General features: G+C 41.5%; 1 protein-coding gene across 1 annotated transcript in view; it reads left to right on the top strand.

Annotated features, from left to right (window-relative positions):
• Nucleotides 1-16,334, top strand: part of cblb (Cbl proto-oncogene B, E3 ubiquitin protein ligase) — a 90,264-nt gene that overhangs the window by 55,732 nt on the left and 18,198 nt on the right. The window contains exons 9-13 of the mRNA XM_079565588.1: nt 758-889; nt 8,533-8,733; nt 9,531-9,722; nt 11,056-11,394; nt 15,415-15,506. Of these exons, the coding sequence (XP_079421714.1) occupies nt 758-889; nt 8,533-8,733; nt 9,531-9,722; nt 11,056-11,394; nt 15,415-15,506 (956 nt within the window). The remainder of the gene's footprint in view (nt 1-757; nt 890-8,532; nt 8,734-9,530; nt 9,723-11,055; nt 11,395-15,414; nt 15,507-16,334) is intronic.

The raw sequence follows: 16,334 nt of genomic DNA, 5'->3' as shown, positions 1-16,334 counted from the left end.
AAAAAACTGTCTTGACAAATTTGAACTAAAAGAAAAGGTAGATGATTTAAACAATGAATGTAGAATGGGTGAATGACCTGACCAACCTCAGTCCCCTCCCTACCTCCTTTTATTTATTATTATTTAAAAATACATATTTATATATTTTTTTCGCTTTGTCTGTTGTGTTTATATGTGAAAATTTTAATAAAAAGAGTAAAAAGAAATAAAAAATGTAAAGAAAAAAAAAGTGTTAAATAAGGTAAGCATTATTTGCCGAGGGACAACAGATGGAAATTAGCATTTTTCCTCAGTGCGGTAATGGTGGCAGATGTTCACAAATATGCACTGTTCCTATTAAATAAGTAAATATTCATCTACAAAACATACCCAACATAAAGGCTGAAATATTTGACATTCACACTGTCACTGTCACACTATTCTTACACACACTACACTGTTGGTGACATGAGAAACAGAAGCTCCCATATGTTATCTTCAGTTGCTTATTATCTGATTGACAAAACAAAAAACAAAACAAAAGGTTGTGTCATTTCTTACTGGCTCCTTTATAATTGCCATGAAATTATGAGTTTTTGCCTTTTGAGCTGCCTTTCCTACAGTAAACCGACCAACAAATCCATTCTCTGTGTTTCAGTGAGAGCACATGGAGTAAGTCATGACTGGGCGGTTGTTTTCTATATCATTTGATTCTGATGGATTATAGATATAACCACTGTTTGTATTGCCTGAGGCTGACACAACTCTCTACACACAGGAGCAGTATGAGCTGTACTGTGAGATGGGCTCCACCTTCCAGCTCTGTAAGATCTGTGCGGAGAACGACAAGGACGTGAAGATCGAGCCCTGTGGTCACCTCATGTGCACTTCCTGTCTCACGGCCTGGCAGGTACTGGACTTTACACTCATCACACGCTATCGTAGGCGACAGCGCGTATAGAAACAAGAGGCGTTTCCTGAAGATTAACTACTGTAGTTAGAGCTGCAGCACATATGCATGGCAGGTCGGCCAATTTCAGCAGTTTACCCAATGTCTCAACCCACTCTACATGATTTCTTTCTGTGCACTTTATCAGTCAGAAATATAAAGGGCATCTACTATATGAAGCCTGTGTGACTCAAATTTGGAAATGGGGTTTACTGTTATTAGTTTACTGTTAACATTAGTACTTAATCTTTATGTAGAGCCACTTTATTCACATCTGGAGTGTGGTTTCGTGCTGGTATTAAAGGGACATTTCAGGATTTTTGACATAGGGCCTCATTTCCTATTTATCCAGAGTGTTGCTGATTTGTGGAGATGCATATAGGAGATATATATATTTATATTTGAAGAGTTTAGTGGTGCGAGGCTAGTGCTAGGCTAGTGCATGTCTATGGTAACTAGTAGCCTGCATTAAAAACCTCTCGAAAATCATGGGGTCGTCCTCCAAACGTTGCCATATCTGATTTGTAGAAAGTTCCTTTGTGAATTCCACGTGTAGTAATGCCGGCCGCAGGTAAACAAACTACTGTAGATCCGGTAACCGAGCAGATCACTCCGCGGCTGCGTAGCTTACAACCAGGAAGCTGATGCTGCTCAAATATAAGATATTTTAAATGCAAAATGGTTATATTTCAAACATGATTCAGTCAACACAGACATTTATATGGGTAGTCTGGTGTTTGCCTCAGGTGCACTGTGCTTGGGTCAGACTGTTTTTAATGCAGGCTACTAGTTACCATAGACATGCACTAGCCTAGCACTAGCCTAGCACCACTAAACTCTTCAAATATAAGGACTGCATTGATTAAAAAGAAAAAAAAATCTCCAGAAATCAACAACACTCTGGATAACTAGGAAATGAGGCCCTATGTCAAAAATCCTGAAATATCCCTTTAATGTCTATGGCTATTTCTTCTCCACTCTTCTCCATTCTTACAGTCCCAGTAGCACTGTATTATGGCTTTTATTATTGATGGATATTTTGTACTGTGTTTTAATGTTGTCTATATTTATTGGAGCAGCAGCAACTGATGACTTTCCCATGTGGATTATTTAAGTATTCAGATTCTGATTCTGATTCTGTCGCGAAAACACAATCATTGTATGGAATCTCATGAATAAAATTACAATTTATTATTTATGATGACCTCTTCAAAAGATCTGTCAGATGATTTCCAGAAAAAAAACCTTCCCAGACTATCGATATATATTTTCCACTGAAGATAGAGGAATGTTGTTTAAGCGCAGGGAACTTCACAGTGAATTGTGAATCTCCAAAACGGGTTACTTGTTATGCACAAACGAGACTGTGTTCGGTAATGAAGAATCTGTACAGGAACTAAATAATGGAAACACCCTTGAAGCCCGAGAGCAGGAGAGCGAGCCTCCTCCCTCGCTTCCCGCTGTGTCCTTGCATCTGTCCTAATCATATTTCCACTTCAGTCACTAGCGGAAGTGAAAACTGAGAGTGCATATATCCCGACGTGTTCCCCATGCTCTCGCCCACGCCGGCCCGAGCCAGCGTGCACGTCAGAAGTCCTGCCAGCCGCGCGCGTCGCTAATTGCCTCCCCCTAATGACTTATTAGCATTAAATCCACACAGTCCGTTCACATTTAGCTCGACGCTGGACATCTGTGCGGCTCTCGCGGCCATGTCACACAGACGTATCACTCTGCACCGGGGCCGGCTGCTATTGATCTGCTGCGCCATAGACACTCACAGAGCCTCTGCAGACCTGGACACGCGCCCAAGAGCCCGTCCCCCGCAATCACAATGTACCATCAAGGTTACTCCCCGACAGTCCTCCAGGAGCGCATTTACTTGTGCAACGCTTTGTTTCCACTCTTCAGCTCCAAGGCTCACAGAGAAGTTTATTGCCTTTCTGGGAGGGGACTTTCACTTTTTAGATGGAGAGCAACATTTATGTATTTTTTGCTAAACTAGCAAAAAATAAAACTTCACTAAAACTATTAATAAATTATAGCCATAGATTTTTGTTGACAAATAAACACTAAACAAAAATGAACTGAAAGGATAGACTTGTGGAACAATTTGGAAACACTTTACAATAATTACACCTTATTCAGCCTTAATAAATGATGAGTTAACACAGAATTATTCATGTTTGTTGGCATTAACTGTTTTAGTTAAGTAGTAAGTAACACATTGAGTACTCAAAAACTCATTTATGAGTTTTTGAGTATTATGAAACTAGACACTCTAATACACCTTATGTGTGATTTTAGTAGCTCTGTGATGAACAGAACTGAAATAGATGACAGTCAAAAAGTTGTGAAAAGTCACATCTGGACATTTTATTTATATTATTGCGTTTCTTTTCTTTATTTAGTCCGAGGGGTGTGGTGTTGTGCGCGAAGCTGTAAAGCCGACACTTCTCTCTCGCTCTCTGGAGCGCGTTTGACAAAGCAGAGCGACTTCCCATGGAAAGATCGAAACAGTTGAGATTTTAACATTTCTTTGAGTTAAATGGTTAAAATTGGTCCAATGACGGCTGAGAAACATCCTGTTTAAGAGAACCAGGCTGTTTAAATGCACACGCAAAAAAGCAATCAATAACATGCGGTATTTCAAAACGTGTCAACTATGTTATCGTTGAAACTGAGATATTTAGGCATTTGCCTCTTCCCATAACGTTAGTGCCTGTAAAAGAGAGTGGAGGAGAGGATTAATCAGAAAGGAGAGTGTTTCATAAAAGACGCACTATCTCAGTTTCTAGAAAAAAAAATCAGTGATTTTGATCAAAACTAGCCTCAGTTTTATATTTCTCAGGAATTGAGGCACGTAGAATTAAACGGGTTTCACCTACGGAGGGCTTAGAGTTTCACCTTTCAATCGAGTCAAAGCCATGTGTCCACAGCTATAACGTAGAATACGCTGTGGTGCTACAAATATCATGAAAAATGGTCTGGATTGTTGGCACTCTACAGCTAAATTCCAAAAACATTGTGTTAAGTGTCAGTCACACTTTTCATGATGAATTATGTTGAATTCATCATTTATTAAGGCTAAGTAAGTTTGTGAAGTCTCTCATTCATCTAGGGAGTATCCATAGTAGAAAAAGTTAAATCATCAATCATCTTCTGTGACTAGAAGCGAAATGTCCTCGACTTTACCTAAACCCAGCCCAGTTGATGATTTAACCTTTTCTACTAAGGCTAAATAAGGTGTCATTATTGTAAAGTGTTACCAAGAATTTGAATTTCATATCTTCCTTTTTAATCAGACCAAAACCACACAAATTCACCTCTCGACTCCTTTGCACCTTTACTAAGCGGACCATGAAGGAGCAACATGAATAATGTAAATATTGAATCATAATAGTATTTGAAACACGTAAGCATTGGAGATATCATTCCCTTCGGAGTCTGGACACTGGTGAGGGTGAAGTCGCTGCACAAGCCGGGGAGCGAGCGAGTCTGACAAGCAGCAGGCTTATACATGATCCTCGGTGATGGTTGGCTGCATGTGAAACATAGGTCATTCAGGTTGAATTTAAGTAGCCTGGCAAGTCCAGAATGATAACCCTCTGTATTTTTTATACACAGGGATATCAGTCTGGACATCCCGCCCTCGTTCGCTGCTCGGACCCGTGCAATCAGATTTGTTTATTTGCAGTCACATGCTATTCGTGAGCAGTGAGACCGTTGGGATGCAGAACTCCCCTCAATAACAATCCATTATTATAACCCTGAAATTGTGTGTGTTGTGTATACTAAATTGTGCCTTTACAATAAAAAAGCATAGAGGAAAAAAAACAACAATCCTCCGTGCTGTGAGCGTTTGTCAAATTGGCGAAAAATTACAAAAAAACACATCAACAGAAGGTGTGTTATGTTATTTATAACCCTGTTCGAATATTAATGAGGAACCATTAATAACACGGCAACAACAACACCAGCTCGCCCTTCACTGCTTGTTTTTTTTCTAGCAAAAGCTTAAGCACCTTTTGTCAGCCAAATATGAATGTTAAAATATGCACATTTTCCTGTGAATACATAATAGTTTAAACACATCCAACACTGATTCCAAGTTCAGACATTGTTTTGATCTGATATTTTCTCCAGACACTGTAGTGTGTAATTTTGTAATTGTCATATAACTCCTGCGCTTCTGGAGGAGGCATTCACCTGTCAAATCATTATCTGAATATTGAACGTAGCACGGGTGGGCATAATCATACCATGTAGTTGTTGTGGCTTTGTTGTTAGCGCGAGTCACAGCACAGTGTTTCCATATTGAGAAGTCTTGTACATTTTGTTTCTCCGTTTATTAGCATTTTAATAGTTTCCAGTTGTCGGTTATCAGTCTTTTGTTTCCTGCACGTCCTGTTTTTGTTTAGCGTCTCCACTGGAAACGCCGTCGCTTCAGAATATATCTACATTAACAAATTAAATGTCATTGTTCTGTTGTCATAACCTTTCCAGCTGAATTTGCCACATGACTTGTTGGTGTATTTTTAGCTCACTAATAAATGCAGCACCGCAGAATGTCCTTATGTTAATGTAGATACAGTTGGATTTTATTGACATGGGTTTATTTCATTGTTAAGGTGATGTCATGGATTTTGAGAAGCACTGACATATTTAACGTAATTTAGTTGTGCTTTAATGATCATTGGTTATGTTCTTGTTCCGACAAACGTTTACTATACACTTAATCTATAGGTTTGGGGGATTAGACTGTCAAATTTAATGGTAAAAAAACACCTCAAGAACTTTATACAATGTCAAAAAATAATAGTTTTGTTTATTTTTTTAATCAATAAAAAGTAAGGCCCATGAGATATTTGATGTTTTTTGATAGGAGGCCCATTAGCAAAGCCAAGTTGTTGCTCTTCTTCCTGGTTTCTTTATAATATTTGAATTCTAGAAATGTCTAGAAAAGAGGTTGCTCATACTGAAGTACGTAAACGCTCCTCTTGTGGTGTTTTACATGGTGCATCTGTGTATGTTTTGCAGAAGATTTTCTGCCATTCTCAGATCAAATACAACACAAAATTCAACCCTTCAGAGGCTACAGCCTCTATTAAAAGAGGATATATCGTCTGCGGGATACGGCTTCACAAATCCTCCACATAAAAGTCTTGGTAAACTCCGATTTAAGCCGCCTTTTGGTGCGCGCACACCACTGTTTGTTCTGCTTTCATGAGGTTTGATTTCACACTGCAGAGCTTCTCTCCGAGTGGCTTTAGTATGTATTTTTCGAATGAAAAGCCTTTGCAGAGTACACAGTGGGACGGAGCGGCACCCACATCAGCCCTGTTTGTTTGTCATGCTTCCTGTTATGACAACTGGCGGTGACCCTCCTCCCCTCCGCGGGCCGCTGACGTGTAGCGCGGCGCACACTCTTGAGGGTTGAGGTATTTTTCCCCCAAGATGAGTTCATATGACTCAGAATATAAGGGAACCCTCCTACGTGGTGGCAGTGAGTAACCAGCTCCACTGACTCAAGGGGGTGCTCGCTGAGCTTTATCCAGGCTGGGTGTTAGTCAGCTGGGTGTCTCCTGGCGCACAGCTGCAGGGTGGTTTGTGTCACTCACTTCCTGTGCTCTGTAATGAGGGCCTTTGATGTCCACAGAGTATGGGGGCGCATTAGAGGGATCCCTTATTACTGGAATGAGAGTATTATCTCCAATCAGCCACTTTCATATGAGTCACAGGGGCTTTTCTTACGAGCAATTTTACCACGTTTGATTCACTGTGTCACATTGTTAATAGTTTTGCTTATGCTGTATAACTAATGTTAGAAATAGGTCTGAAAACTTTCTAAACTCGCGGTATTTGTTGAACTCCCTTTCAACAAATCAAAAGTTGAGCTGCTTTTACTCCTCTGTTTGTCCGCTCCATTGATTCCATTGATGATCATTCGTTTCACGACTGTCTCTGACCATCTTCCACTGTTCGGGCTCTTTCCTTTTAACCTCCCACTCCTTCCCTTCCCCTCCCACTCCAATTAGGGTTAAGTTTCAAACATGCCTTTGGTGCGTCCTCCGCCAAGTCCCCTAACCATATGGCTGCCACAAACGTCGCTTTGTTCTCCACCAAACTATGTCTGTCTTTGATTGTAGGCTCACACAGTAAACGCCGGGAGATGCGCTGGAACCAAAACCTCTTTTATTTCCTTATTTATGACCCTGGCTCGACGGGACTGCCAGGAGGAATACAAACGTACATATGGATGGTGAATGTTGTTAAGTTGCTACACAGCTTTCCCCGGAGATGGGCTTTGCTAACATGTGTCCGCTGGACCTTGCCAGACTTCTTTCATGAATGGGAGAAACAGAGCCATAGAACAGTAGGTCAGCGCTGATCACGTAATGTTGTGCACGTGTGGAGCAGATGTGAGCTGAAGCAGGCTTGTGATGAGTAGTTGACATCTGGCGTTTATTTGGGAAAAGTATGCTTGTAATACTTCTATGCTTAAAAATATTGTAGTCATTTATTACATTAGTGAATTAAGATCATGCTCTGCTTGATTAGTAGAGTATGGAGAGACATTCAGCCAATCGTTGGGGCTTTAAGAGTCGATTGCTCAGCATTTGTGCTGCAGCTTTAACCCCCAGGATATACAGTACGGACAGTGTTATTATGTTTGTATTCAGGGTAATGGGCAACACAATGAATGAGTTGCATTTTACAGCAACATAATGATACGATGTAAATAGCATAATAACTTGAGACCCTGTTTCCATATTACCAAGTATCTCCAAACTACTGTATGTTGGGATTATGCCATGCAATTTTCAAGTCCAGTCCCTGGTTGGGCCTTTCTACACAAATTAATTTAAGAGTACCGGTACATAGTAAAGTTTCTATAAAACTTTACTATTTAACCATTTTCTCCAGTTCAGTTTTACTCCAATTTATAAACTTCTGGACTGGAGCTTACAGCCTATAGACCAGTGTAATACCTCATTTGAAAGCAAAGACCGACAGCTAAACTGCATTATCGCTGCGCTTTTGCCGCTTTTTTTGAAAGCGGCTTTGTCGTGTTTTTGCCACTTTTCCGTCACTTTTTTGTTGAGTTTTCATCACTTTTTTTTGTCACATTTTTGTCAATTTTTTGTCCCTTTTCTTTTCCTTTCTCGTTACATTTTTATCCTCATTTACATCTCGTTTTCATCTGTTTTGGCGCTTTTTTCCAGAAGCTTTTAGATTTGGGTAAAGCCAAACTCGGTTCCAGTGGGAGTTAAGAGGTCACACTGGGTTACTACACATTTATTTTGATACTGTTTGGAACCATGCTATTCCATCCTATTATTGTGTTAATGTGAAATGAAACCTTTATTTCCTCAGGCTTGTGGACTGACGGCTCACTTATCACCTTATAGTTTTCACCCAGCAAGACTTTTCACACAAGCATTTCATTCAAGGACCGGTGTATAAATGATGTTGATTCTTTAATGCCAATGTCCTTCGTTTCCATCACTGCAACAAATAACGTATTCGGCTCCTGCTCAAAATATCTCTGAAGTCGCGGTGTCTTTAGGCTTGCTGAAACAAAGGTCTCTTCTTGTGTGTGGCAGGAGTCAGACGGTCAGGGATGTCCGTTCTGCCGCTGTGAGATCAAAGGCACGGAGCCCATCATCGTTGACCCCTTCGACCCGCGGAACGAGGGCAACAAGTGCTTCTTCCTGGACCAACACAGCTGCCCCATGTTGGAGCTGGACGACGAGGAGGACAGAGACGAGTGCCTGGTCATGAACGGACTGGCAAATATCAGGAAGGTATGATCGAAGTGCACGGATGGCTCAATATGTTGCGTTTGTGTTGTTGTAGTATGTCATGCCATAGGTTTAGAGGGAGGGGAGGAGCCTATTTAACTCTATGGGAAATCTACTCCAGTCCAGGCTCTAAATCCACTCCCTTCCATTATCTTTATTGCTAGTAAAGGACTGGGTGCCTTGACATTACTGAGTCATCAACCCAAGTAAATCTCAGAGCTGCATTTTGAAAGTTAAAATCCCACATTTCATGAACAAAACCCATTCCAAAACATGGCCTTTCATAGATATAAACAAAACAAGCCAGTGTGTCGAAAACGTTCAGGATTCTTTCTACATTCCTCTTCTTTTTTACTTTCATGGCGGCTGGCACTCAGTTTTCGAAAGGCCACTTACTGTGTTGGAGTGTGATTCAGAGTTTTCTACTCTCTTAACATATTTATGTAAAAGAAAGTTTTACAAAGGAACATGACATGAGTAAAACCTCCTGCCTAAAGAGACGGTATTATCCTTTTTTACATAATAATATCCAAAACATCTTTATGAATATCTTACACTTTGTGGCTTAGAAAATGTGTGACTGTGAGGCTGTAGTGAAGCCATGCAATGAAAGGATTATGTTTAGCACCTCAGGAGGAGTATTTTGGGATATAAGAAAAGCCACTGTAGAACATTCAAAGATTACTCAAAGATCTCACACCTTTAAAAAAGTTGATTTTGATTTTTGACACTCTTGACTTCTTTACTCCTATATGAAAGTGTGACTACATTGTAACTGAAGTGTGCTCCCTTTTGCGCAGCACTGTCCGGAGCGCCAGAACTCCCCCATGGTGTCCCCCAGCTCGTCCCCCGTGAGCCAGCACAGAAAGACCCACATCCCAGACTCCTCCCTCTGCGTCCAGCACCTGAGCCTCCCCCCCGTCCCGCCCCGACTCGACCTGATCCAGAAGGGCATCCGCTCGCCCTCCGCCAGCCCCACCGCCTCTCCCAAGGTCAGTTACACAAACACGCGCACTGACTATGTACGGAAGCGGGAGCATGAAGCCAAACATCATGGGAGGATGAAGGCATTTAACCAAGAATAAAGAATGACTTATGAAAAGGAAACCGTCCAATTCAATTTAAAGTCCAAGGTTGGAGCAGTAGTAGTGAATAGTGCTGTGAATACACATGGATACCACTGCCAAAGAGCAAAGTATTGAAAGGAAAGTTATTACAGTTTCACTCTGTCCATTTCCACTACCAATTTTTTTATATAACAGTACATTCAGCCAGTTTATATGGGTTGTATATGGCACACATAAGCTAAATTATAGAATGTGTAAAATTGTGTGAGGCTTGTGTCAGACATGCCTGGAGTTTTTAGTTCATTCTGTCCATTCGCAAATGATTCTGCAGCTTATGTTTTTAGCGTTCAGAAAGCCTCACCGGATTCAATCAGATCATTTTCAACATTTCACTTGTAGATGATGTTCATAGTATTATTCAAACTGTTTTACTCCCGTCTGTGCCATCAGGTCAGGAGTTCAAGTGTCTGTCTTCTCATTGATATACTATGGGTATTTTATAAAACCTGAATAATACACAATATATAACAAACTCTTAAGGAAATCATATTAGTGTTGATTACGATGTCAAACTTAGTTAAAGCAAAGGTTGTAAATCTCATAACGCAAACAGACGTGCCAGCGATATCAAATCCGCTCAGCTGTTTTTGCTGTGGGTTATCCAAATAAGACATGTGGAAGGGTGCGTTGCAAATTTCAATCTTGTATTTGGTTACATCTTGCCAAAGCAGAAAACAGCAACATGCTGAGACGAGCTGGTGTCTGAGGAGAGGCGAGCTCACACTCACAGCAAAGATACAGGTTTATGTCCCTCATGACAAAATGAAAGCTTCCATTTTATTCTGTTTATTGGGTTTACTTACAAGGAGCACAACGTCAAATTAAAGTGAAACAAGCAAGATGATGAAGGCGAATAATGTTGCTGTTTTTGGGGCTTCGTAGGAGACGGAGATGAGCTCTTGGGCTTTCATCCCCACTGACCTAAAAGACTGAAAAAGTAGTGAAATGAGGGGGTGGGAGGGAGGGGCACATAAATGGGAAGGAGGTATTTATAGGACGGAGACCGGAAAGGGCGTAGGTGAGGTGTGGTCCTGCTCCCGAACTGAAGATAACGCACTTATCTCCATTTAAATTGTGCACAATGTGGCTGTAAGTGTAGCTTCATTGATGTGTGGGGTTCACATCGATCGAAGGAAGCTGTTAATGAATTCAAATGTAACTGTAAATGTATCACTTTGACCCTCTCGTCTGTCTTCAGTCCTCCCCAGGTATGTCCAGGAAACAGGACAAGCCCCTGCCGGCCCCTCCTCCCCCGCAGAGAGAGCCCCCGCCCCCTCCTCCCCCGGAGCGCCCCGCTCCGGTCCCCCCGGAAGCGCGTCTGTCTTGGTTGTCCGCCCCTCTGTCCTCGTCCATCTCCTGCTCCACCAGCGCGCTGCCCGACTCACACCTCCACCAGCCTGACACCCGCCGCACCCCCGCCACCGAGCACCCCGCCCAGCTGGGACTGAGCGGGTGCCTCCACAGACGACCGGAGAGCTGTCCCTCGATTGGGTCCAGCCGGAATCACCACAGAGACGGGAATTCAGACAGCGGCAAGGTACGCTTTAAACCATCCGTGTAAAATCCCTCTCACTTTGTTACAAACTGGACAAGCGTTTTCTTTTTGCCCGATGTGGATCCTGCTACTTATAGTTTTGCACCCACATTATTAATTCAGTTGATTCTGAATTGTGTTCAGCAGGTAATCCACAATTGGTGCCGTTGCCCATTCCAGCTTCTATGGCTTCTATATTCTTCTTGAGGTGGAGTTTACCCTGTACAATGGCCCATTACTGTGTCATTGTGCCGATATTACCACGATTTATAGTGTTTAATGTTTCTGTTTGGGTTGTTCAAAACTCTGCTCAGGGAGTTTGTTCCTTAATTCTTGCCCCGGCTGTGCTTCCAGGCCAGACTCCAGGGTCAGTAAGCAGTTGTGTTGATGCATGATTTTGACTTTGTTCAGTTCTAACTAACAGAAGCTTTTTCTTTGATTGTTTAATGTCTATAAAGTGAATTTACACTCCCACTGACGGGATGTGGCTACTTTGTTCTGCTCTAAAGACAGACAGACTGGGCACATGGGATTAGAGCTTCTATTTTCTGACACAAATAATTAAACAGGCGTTTGCCTCGTGTCGCACCAAATCTTAATGAGTTTACATTCATGTCTTTTGTTCACATGCACAGAGCGAGATAGTGCCGGGCCTTGTTTACGAGCCGCTCCGCATGTTTTTATTGTTTGAACATAGTCATGAGGGATTGGAGTTCTCTGTCAAGCCTGGTTTAATAACTCGCACATAGTTTACGACAGTGATTGTGGAGCAGATGAAACAGAAAGGCTGAAGAAAACCTCATGTGACAGCCACTTTGCTGATAAGGTGCAAAACAGCCGCCGGATAATAATCCCCGCCGTCATTCTCCTAATAAGTAAATACGAGGTTGAATTCTAGCAGACGCAATATAAACATGAAAATAGGCCTCATGATGAGCTTTCTGCTTTGAGGCTGGTAGAAGGAGCTGACCGTTCACAAACACCAACCCTCTGAGACGTCCACATTTACTGCTATAGAAGTGGCTCTAACGCGACCATCTGCATAATTGCGCTCTCGCTCGGCTTTACAGCAACAGAGCGACACGCAAACTAACACACCGCCTCAGGGAGACTCTTTGATCACTGTAGACGCCCCGTGGAGAGCATTGTCCTGTTCGCTAATAGCCGTCACATTGATTTGCTATTTACATAACTTTTCTTCTTCATATAGTACAACCCCAACTTCAAAGGCCGCCATGATTTTTTTTAATAGTGACACTATGTTATTGCTGTGGTAACACTGTTCTTTAGCGTCGCTGTAAATATCCTGTATCTGTAAGGGCTGCACGATTTTGATAAGAAACTGAATTGCGACTTTTTGGACAAAAACTGCTAAAATGTGAAGGAAGTCATGTTACTTTTAGACTTCAGTCAAACACACTGGTATCGCTTTAGATTAAGGTGTGCTCATAAAGTATTAACAAGCATTAGTAGTCATTGTTAGGGTTAGGGTAAGGGTTAAGGTCAGGGTTAGGTTAAGGTTAAGGTTATGGTTAGCATATTTTTAATGGCCATTAGTATGTTAACAGATTAAAGTATATTAACCAGTGTGTTGATACTTTACAAGCATATTATTAATGTTTATTAATACCTTATTAATACTTAAAGACTAGATGCAAGTTAGCCATTTTATACTCACTACTGCCACCTCAGGTCATACGTGTAACTGCACCTTCTATATTAAGCTCGGGCATCACAGCAATTCGGACCCGAAGTAACAACTTTTTGAGTGACAGTGCAGGATTTTAGAGGCAGTTGTGGTGAACAGGTCTGGGCTCATTCTACACATTCGAACATTGCTGAAACATGTAGGGGGAGGAAAATACATAATTTTAACAATTTTAAACTCTGTATAGTCCCTTTATTGAGCACACCTTAATATAAAGTGTTACCAACATATTCTTGCTCAAATTGCCCCACATTATAATAAACAATAATCTACTTTCTAAAATATTTGGTTTTATATGGACAGCGCCCTCTTCTGGTAGAGTTCGGCTTCCACCTTTCCCCAACATTCAGAGTACCTCTGCGGGACAGCCATGTGACTAAAATAACTCACATAATGTCTATCCAAACACTTAAGAATCTGCTTTATGGAAACCTTTCTGTTGCAGCTGAACCTGAGATCACAAGGCTCCACAATTCTGATTGGTGAACATCTATCAAACTCAGCCTCTTGAGGTTATTGCAGTGGTCAAAACCTCGATTTGATTTTGATAAACCTTGCCGCCCTAGTATCTGTATCTATCTTGTAGGTTATAAACTGGATTCTTCACTTTTTCACAGATGCAAACATTTTGCCCTCCTGGCAGTTTTCTGTGAACTGCCAACAGATCTAGACGTGGTGTGTGTGTGAATGGTGCGCGGGACATTTCCTGGATACAAACCATGTCCGGGGCATCGTCCGAACAGCTCTGTTCATGAATCTGTATCTTTTTTAAGAAACACAATAAGTACAAAGTATTCTACTTAACCTCTTAACCCCCACCTGAACCGAGAAGATTATCTCCAGAAAAGCAACAATAACACAATGGAAAAGCGACAAAAAATATGACTAAAGAATGGTGAAAACTTGAGGAAAAAAGCGAAGAAAAAAAGTGATGTTATAGCAACAAAACAGTGACAAAAAAAACATAGGAAAACATGACAAAATGCTTGAAAAAAATGACAAAAACACAGTGTCAAAGCGACAAAATAGATATCATTTTTAGCTTTGAATGAGGCTGTGTGCGTTCCGAGAAGCTTTTAGATTTGGATATAACCAAAATGTGCTCAGTCAAAAAGACTATACGGAGTTTAGTTTAGTTACACATATGACCTGAGGTGGCAGTAGTGAGTATAAAATGGCTAACTTGCAACTAGCCCCTTTAAAGTTAGGGTCAAGAGGTTAAAATGTGCACAAAAGGCTAAAAACCTCTCCCCCTCTAGACTATAGATCTAGAGGTGGGTCCACTTGGTCACTGCCTACGCTCCTTAAATGTTGCCGCAGTGACATTGAAAGAGTTAAATGCAGTGGTCAAATAGCCCGACGGGGACAGCTTACTTTCTTAACTCAAAACAAAAGAAAAGTATCGTGGTTTCCTCTACAGTTGCGTTGTAAAGCATTTTGGTATCGTTGGGACCAGTCAGTGGCGCGTGTAAACCCGGCGCCCAGTCCTTCTTTGACCTCACTGCTGTTCCCCACGCGCTTCTTAATCTGTCAATGCAGATTACAGTTTGACTCACCATTTCAAACAAATATCCTCAGCAAAAACGCGGCAGTCACATGATTATGAGCTGCAGGGCACTTCCGCCTCTCCTGACTGAATAAGCAGTTCATTCGGTGAAAGCAGATGATGGTTAAAGATGTGGTAATTAATAGAGCAAGAAACTTTGTCGCCTCTGCAAATCCCTTTGGTCGTCAATGTAATATATAGCTTTCCTGTCATGTAATTCTATGTGGTCCCATTGTGTCTGGTGTTCGACTCTATTGTTTGCAGAGAAAAGTAAATCTCCCCCTCAGACAGAAGGACCTAAGGGAGCTATAACTTTTGTCTTTTCTTTTTTTTCCCCCTAAAGCCAAGAAACTGAACTCATGGTCTTATTTTTGGACTGAATTTACTAAGAATAAAGCATGACGAACAGTGAAGTCATCTTTTTGTGGTTGTATTATGTTTTTATGAAACCTGCTAAGCTTGTAGTTTAGGTCTGTACAAACATGTTAAAGTGCATTTGATTATTTTCTTAGTTCAGCACTTCCAAGTTTCTCTTCCAAGTTATATATTGAAAATGTGCAAAGTGAACTGAATCTTGATTTTGAGACCCAAACACTAAATGACAATTCCATATTTTCCTGTTGTCGTGCTTCTACAAACTCCGAATGACAGCTTTTCAGATCCATCCATGAGCAAACCCGTCTGAAAACACAGTTGCCAGTGTTCTCTGAGGCGTCTTACACAGCGCTTTCCATTCACCCTCCTCCCTCCGTGTTTCGTGTCATTGCAGCCTTTTTCCAACGGTGTTCAAGTCGGTGATGAATATGACGTGCTGCCCTCGCGGCTCTCGCCAACTCAGCCCTGCCTCGCCAACAGTCACAAGTGAGTGCGCACGCGGGCCAACACAAAACCGCACCATTCAGCAACACGGGCAGGTTACACGTACACAGCGGGCTGGGGTAGCTTTCAGACCTCCTTTGATCGTTCTTTTTCATGTGCAGCAGGCTGATACTAAAATCACGCAAATGTCTTTTCTGTTGGTAAGAAATATCCACACTGATCACACCACAACAATACATTAAAAATAGAAATGAAAAAATATGAAAAAGCTGACATGGTCTCTGCCCTTGATACATACAAAGCAGTACTAAGTAGCTTGTTTACCTTCAAAAAAATCCTTTTCGTAGTCTCTCTGGGGGTGATACCAGTGTTAATGGGATGATTGGGGGGTCTTTCATCTCCTCCTGGTGTCTCTGGCCAGAAAACCAACTTCGCTGCCTCCGGGTCGGAGTCACCAATACACACTAATAGAATCACGAAGAAGAAGCTAACAGGCTAACGGGCAAAGCTAACTGAGAGCTAGCACCAAACAGCATTTACAGGCAAATGAAGAGTGAAAAAAATTATGTCCATTGTGTAATTGGATGTACATTATCCCTCTCTCCCTTTGTCTTTTCTGTCAGCGAGTATTTACTCTCACGGACAATTAATGAGTAAAAAAAAACTGAACATGCTGCGACACCTGTAGTGGCGCTTATGGCCTCTAGGCGTATGACTTAGTACTGCTTTAAGTACAATGTAATGTGCTCTGTAACAATGTGTAATAACTTGTACCTATGCAGTACATACACAATGGAATAATATGTATTAGTACTTTGGAGCTTACATAATGTAATAAGTAACTCTAACCCAAAGTTGGTCAATTTATAC

This window comes from Gobius niger, assembly GCF_951799975.1.
Source record: "Gobius niger genome assembly, chromosome: 11".
NCBI classification, from domain to species: domain Eukaryota; kingdom Metazoa; phylum Chordata; class Actinopteri; order Gobiiformes; family Gobiidae; genus Gobius; species Gobius niger.
The sequence above is the reverse complement of the archived record's forward strand: the minus strand, read 5'-3'. Positions and strand labels throughout refer to the sequence as shown.